Below are 7,015 nucleotides of genomic sequence, written 5' to 3'. Positions count from 1 at the left end.
GGCCATAAATCGGGAAATATCGAATGTGGTAATAAATTTAAATTACCCCAAAGGCTATCAATCCAGGTATGGTAAGGCCATAACTCGGGAAATATCGAATATGGTAATAAATTTAAATTACCACTAGGTATGGTAAGGCTATCCACGTATAGTAATAAATCATATAGTAATAAATCATAATTAATCCACGTATAGTAATAAATCAATCCAGGTATGGTAAGGTCATAACTCAGGAAATTTTGAATATGGTAATTATATGGTAATAAATTTAAATTACCCCAAAGGCTATCAATCCAGGTATGGTAAGGTCATAACTCGGGAAATATCGAATATGGTAATAAATTTAAATTACCACCAGGTATGGTAAGGCTATCGATCCAGGTATGGCACGCCCTCACCTGATCACCTATCACAATCTCCAGCCCCACGCACGCACCAAAGAACCCACCCGGCACCAAACGCAGCTCCTCTCGACCCCCTCGAGTAAACGCCGCCACCGTCGTGCGATCTTCCTGACACAGACGCCGTCGCCGCCTCCTTCCCACCTACGGCGTCCCCCACATCCATGGTGACGGCGCTCGCGTCCTACACTGACCCTCCGCCTCATATAGGTTGGTCGTTGATGGAGTGGGATGTGCCGCTGCGGTTTGGGGAGGCGCAATCACGATCTGGTTGGGATCTCAGTGTGGACTCGTTCTCTACGATGAAGGATGGCGCTGCCTCCCTGGCAAATGGGATCGGAGGAAGGGGCTCTACGTCGTGAATGTCGGCGAGGCAGCGGCCGAAGGCGAGCCCGACGGTGAGCACGGGTGTTCGTCCCATGAAATAGGCGGCCATGGAGGGCGGATCTGAGGCCACCCCAATCGCCGGTGGCCCTTCCTCCCATCGCTCATCGCCTCCATTCTCTCTCTCCTCTAAATCTTTGTCGCCCCTGCCTGATTCTGGCCGACGCCATCCGGCTCTCGCATCGACCACCACCAGCACGGCTGCGGACGAGGCGCAACCGCAGACGCCGCCGCCGCCATCCTCATCCACCTCCTCCACCATAGTGCCAGTGATCCAAAAATCATAGGGCCTGGATATAGCTCTAGAAGACGTATGCGGCTTGCGCATCGAGCTTGGTCGTCTCGAGCATGGAGATAGGCGAGTTTTAGACCAAGAGCTGGTACAGAGATAGGCGAGTTGTAGACAAGAGCTGGTGGGCAGCAAGAAACGCATGCACACCAAAGAACAAATCTGAGTCACATGCCTACTTCTATTGGTTTCTACAAAGAGCGGCTAGCTTAGATCTTAGACCAGTCGGTCACTGTCGAGGTCGCCAAGGTGATCTTACAGCACCGCCGTGGGGATTTCTCATGATTTTATGTAGGCAAGCCGCAAGCGGTGGTGGTGATTGGCTGGGTGGTGTCGCTGCCTTGGGAAGAGACGAAGTGATGGTAAAAGTAAGCAGGATCCGATGATTCTTCCGTGGGGATAGCCAAAGTCAAGATGTCGACTACAGACTCGTCGCAGACTTGCAGTGAACCTGGATGCGGCGAGCCTTATTTGTGGATCGATGGCGGGTCTTGACTTTGTTAGGCTGGGATTGGATGGTTGCGAAGGGTGGTGTGCTTGGTTGGGTTCCCATGGAAGAATGTGGCCTCCTCGTGGATCTGGTCATGCCCATCCTAGAGAACATTGTGTCCCTAGCTCCCTCGAGGAGCAAGGACAGTGCAAGCGGCAGCAGGGGGTAGGGGTAGATGTGGGGAGGGATGTCGGCGGCTGCTCGAGGTCATCATGATGAAACCCTTGACGTCCCATCTTTATCAATGGAAGTGGAAGAGCACGAAGTCGAGATTGGATAGGAGTTTGAGTTCTTTTTGGCACCGATCGGTTCCCCACTTTAGAGATGTATTTTTTTGCGTGCGAGCAAACAGTGGGTTGATTCTAAAAGGGATAGGCACTTTTCAACAGAAGTGTATGACGGACCAAAAATATGACCTCATTTTATTTGTTTGATAGATATCGTATTATTCGTTGTTGTTCGTTCGGTGAAATTTCCTAATATTTGATTGTTGTGTTTCTAATTAGAGCACCCCATAATCACCCAATATGAGGGGATGATAAATGAAAGATACTGATTATAAATTTTAAAAAGCCCGTGGCAACGCACGGGTGTTATACTAGTTACTCTAATTTCCTTTGAATGCACAAAATGCTATGTTGGAGTTTTAGGCGTTGGATCACTATGCTGATCCAGGCACCTGTGCGCCAAGGCGCACTTTTGATTTTCATGTCGAGTGGCTGTCTTTTGTGATCTTACGGACACACTGAAATCAGTTCTGCCTCTAGGTATCTTTTTGCGATGATATTGAGCAGCGTTATGTCAGCAACGCTATGTCTTGCTGCTATTACAATCGAATATTCCTTTTTCGCTTTATTAAGATCTTAACTTAGCATTACCTGCTTGATAAAAACGTTGGGACCGGCACCCTCGCGCCAAGGCGCGATATTACTCTAGTATATAAGAATAAGACATGGTGTAGTCCCCCCTCTGTTCACTTTCTTTTTGAGAGGAAGGGTCAGCTTCCTCGATACCGCGATGCATACTCATAAAAAAATGAACGCAAGGAAGGTTCCATCAAGCGCCAAAGTTTCATTCAACTCATAAGCAGAATACAGCATGAATTACAAAGTCCTACAGCTGAAAAGGGAAGAAGAGATTGCAGAAAGGGGCAAGAACTGTTGCCATGAGTAGAATAAGTACAGTAGAAAACAGGTTTTGTTCTTGAATTGAGAACCTGATGAGCACAATTATGGGCAATGCCATTAGTATTCCTGGAGATATGGTAGGTAGACAGCATGCATATGACTGGAGGTATCCTGCAGAAAATTGCTGATAGGCGCTCAGCTTCTCCAAGTTATACTCATAATATAAATATGAAATCCCAAATACACCACCGTGATATATCTTTGGCGCTAGGTGCAACATGGATCATCGTCAAGAGGATCTGAGCAAAACAAGGTCCAGGCAATAAGCTTGCAGTTCAGAATGTACAGATAATCGACTGACGTCCCCCTCTCTCATAAAGCTTACACGAGTACTCCAGATCCCTATGGTCTTATGGAACATAAGGATGGTCTATGAGGAATTAAGGGTCTCACACCACATAACTTTTGTTCGGAACATAGCGAAGCATAATTTGGTGGTCATTATATGCACATGACACCGTAAACAGAACATCAAATGACAAGGAAAAAAAGGGCGAATGAAGACTCTGAACTCTCTACCACTTGAAGCCCCAGCAAACCATTAGCCAGAGGATGAGGATCAAAAACGCGATGCCACCACCGACCATCAGCTTAAACCTCAGGTTCTGAAGCCACATCTTGCGCCTGAGCTCTCTGCCATGCCTATGGAAGCTGTCGGCCTGAAGTAAATTTAACAATGCAATCCTCAGTCAAAGTTGCTTACACGTATAGGATTTTAAACAAGAGGATACATGTACACAAGGCTTGTTATATCCATACCTGCGACTGTAAGGTTTCGGTCTTGCCCACCAAAAGTTCAATCTTCTCGCCACGATCTAATATCTAAGGAATGTCCAGCACAGTCAAAGTAAAGTCAATGACATGAAATATATGAAGCATGAAAAAAAAACTGTTGAATTGATGATTTCAGTTAAACGATATGAAGTTGTGGCTATTTTCCGCTTTGCATTGCTTGATCTCTTGCAAAACAGTGACTGAGCAGGCATTAGACTTGGATCTTTGCACATCCACACATAATAATAGATGCCCCAGGACATTGCAGTTTGCTTGCCTTACGGGCAGAGTGAAGATATATATGAAATAAACATTAAGAAACCTCAAAGAAAGGCATAAAATCAATGGATAAATTAAAGAACACAGCGTAACTTTGTCAGAGGAACATCGATTGTATATAATCCCTTGCCAGGAAACGGTATATCTTCAAATAAAATAGAGGACAGGATCCAATTATTACTGTTCATATTGTGCTAAATCTCATCACCACCTATCACTGCCTATTTTAAGAGTACTTATTTTCATTTGAAAGTGCATCAACTCCAGCTCACAGTAATATTAATGAAGTATTACTGTAAGAAGACATAGTTTCTGCACAAAAGCGCATGTTACTTACTTTTATGAGACCCATGTACTTAAAAATGCTAAAATATAAAAATATCACACCCTTGTAGAGCAAACTGTACATAAAAGAACGTGTAATAGTCTCTAGTTAGCTTTATATTCCACTTAAACAGTACAGATTAAAATTCCAGTGTAGAGTGTAATAGATTTAGAAATTTGAGATAACTGAGACTAAGTTTCCCAACAGGGAATTGTGCGCAACAGACCATCGCTCCGGATAGAACATGTTCGTCTAAACGCATACCTTCTCGATGTTGTCCATCATGATCCCTTTAACCTCTGAAAGATGTGATTTCACCTTAGAGAGCTTGCTAATTTCCTCTGGATGATTAATACAATACTGCATGTGATCCTTCAACCTTGGCCTGAACTCAGGACAGAGAGAAAATAATAAGAAGCACTTCCATGGTAACAAGAACACCAAAGTATATATAACCCAACAAGCAAACAATTCCATACCCGAATTCCCGGTCAAGATTGTAGGCGATGCTAAACCGGTCCTCAAACAGGAAATCGTCCTCATCCGCGTCATCAGCAAGCGGGTGTTGTCCCTCCTCATCGATACTGGACCCATACCGCTGCATGAAGTCTTCCCTAACCCTCTCTAGGAACACAAACGGCACGCTCCTTCCCAGCGCCTCTTCGGCCACCACAAGAAACACTACACACATCCGAAGTCAACTCAACTGGTTCGAGCGACACTGACACCGCATATGCTTTTCACGAGCAGGCTTGCAGATGCAGCGAACAAAAGAGGGATTCGTGAGCATACCAAAACCACGGTCGACGAGGAAGTTGAAGGTGTGGCCATCGCAGGAGTAGGTGGACCTTGTGCTGTTGGAGGGCAGCTTCTGGAGGCACTGCACGGCGATGGTGCTGAAGTTGCCAGAGAAGGCCGTGTGCTCGGCCAGCACCACGGAGCCCTTGGCCACGAAGCTGTATATCAGTGTTTGCTTGCTACCACCGTTCATGGCTCCTCCTCCCTCTTCTACCTCCCGAAATTAGCCACCGCAGAAGCCCTAATTCCCAACAGCACTAATCAGCACAAAGATTGGCATGAAACAGGAATCGTATAATTTGGTACCGCGTGGCACCCAGAAACTACCCTCGATTGACCCAGATTGATGGGGAATACTAACACAGGATTTCAATCAAACCAAAATATGAATCGGACCAGATCTCGGGGTGGGGGATCAAACTCGAAGTGGAGGCGGACAGGGAGCTTCGAGGCGGGGTAGAGGAGTACCTTGTAGAGGCTCGTCTCGCGCAGGGGCTGGCCGTCCTCCTCCTCCTCCCCCTCGCAGTGAACGTGAATCGACCGGAAGAGGGCGCAGCGGTTGCGGGTCTATTCCGTCTTGTTGCGTTGCCTTAGTTTTTTTTTTTTTTTTTGCAGGGTAATGAAGAGCTTTATTCAAACTAGAAGGCGCCAGCACTATCAGCCATGAGGCTGGTTACCAGCAAACCCGGAGGAGAGTCCATCCAACACTCCGACACCTTTAATGTGCTTGCTTGTCTCGCACAAAGGTGGGCCGGGAGATTGGTATGTCTCTTTACATGTTGAATATCAAAAGAAATAAAACTAGCAGCTAGCTCCTCAATATTTAAGAGTAACGGCGCTATCAGAGAGTGCGAAATACGGCGTGAGTTCTAGAGGTTCACTACATTCAGACAGTCAGTCTCAATCTGTACTCGCGTAAATCCACGAAAGCAACCACCACGCCTTCACGTACCGCGGTTGCTTCTGCCACAAGTGGATCGGTGATGCCAGGGATTGGTTTGCACCAAGCCGAGATGAATGATGAAGTTGACCGAGCCACTCCACCAATGCCTGCTCTATGCTCCAATAGAGAAATTGCAGCATCAGTATTAATCTTGATAACCTCACCATCAGGTGGTCGCCACCCATGACCTGGTAAAATGCCGGCCTGCTTTGGTGGAAGCTCCAGCACTGCCAGCGCATCTCTAATCATCTGCAAAGATTGCTTTGGATCCATACTGGCCTTGTCATGAGTAATATTGTTTCGAGATGTCCATATAGCCCACATCACCGAAATGATCTTAGCTTGGTCCGAAAGATCGAAACGAGGATCGCAGAGAATATCCCTGGACCATGTCATCTCATGCAGCTCCGGAAGCTTGATGCCCAACCAGTCGCGGGCTTCAATCCAGAACCGATTTGCATGAGAACATTGTATCAATGCATGATACATGTCTTCATCCGCTGACAGGCAAATTTTACACCTGGCCAATGTTGCTATGTGTCTGTAGTTGAGGGTGCTCTCGACAGGAAGGATCCCCCGAAGCACTCGCCACCAGAACACGCGGACTTTAGGCACGGCATTCAACTTCCAAAGCTTTGTCCACATCTGTTTGTTCGTCAATGAAGATTCAATTACCGACCCTTCTTCTAGAACACGATGCTCGTTGCGAATCATGAGAGTCCGATAAGCCGATATTATAGAGTACACACCAGTTTTTTCCGCCGACCATGCCCATATGTCATCACCTCCCATCCGGCGCAAAGGGATATTTAGTATAGCTTCTGCCTCCGGGGCGATAAAATTGTTTTGCACTATGTTGATTTTCCACGACCAGTTTCTGCATCAATCAAATCTGAAACAAGGTTCAAATCTGCCGTACCAACGTGAGTGGACGGCTTCATTGCGATCAGCCCCGGTATCCACCGATCTCTCCAAATCGAGACCGTCGAACCATCTCCAATTCTTTTGATCATGCCAACATTCAGAGCTTCCCTGCCTGCCAAAATAGCACGCCAGGTAGCCGAAGCGTGCCGATGTGCCCGGGCATCGAGAAAGTTAGTGTCAGGAAAGTACTTTCCTTTGAGCACTCGCGCGCACAGCGAGTT

The 7,015-nt window shown here is 46.7% G+C and overlaps 1 protein-coding gene across 1 annotated transcript; it reads right to left on the bottom strand.

Moving 5' to 3' along the window:
- Positions 1-2,977: 2,977 nt before the first annotated feature.
- Positions 2,978-5,554, bottom strand: LOC119336843 (vesicle-associated membrane protein 727-like). The gene is made up of 6 exons (XM_037608927.1): positions 5,396-5,554; positions 4,922-5,168; positions 4,609-4,810; positions 4,394-4,514; positions 3,511-3,573; positions 2,978-3,410 (listed from the first exon to the last, which is right to left on the bottom strand). Exons 2-6 carry the CDS (start codon positions 5,118-5,120, stop codon positions 3,267-3,269), a joined length of 729 nt encoding a protein of 242 aa, XP_037464824.1. The 5' UTR covers positions 5,121-5,168; positions 5,396-5,554; the 3' UTR covers positions 2,978-3,266.
- Positions 5,555-7,015: the final 1,461 nt, after the last annotated feature.

The sequence above is a fragment of the Triticum dicoccoides genome, chromosome 7B (assembly GCF_002162155.2).
Source record: "Triticum dicoccoides isolate Atlit2015 ecotype Zavitan chromosome 7B, WEW_v2.0, whole genome shotgun sequence".
NCBI lineage: Eukaryota > Viridiplantae > Streptophyta > Magnoliopsida > Poales > Poaceae > Triticum > Triticum dicoccoides.
This window is presented reverse-complemented; position numbering and strand designations above follow the sequence as displayed.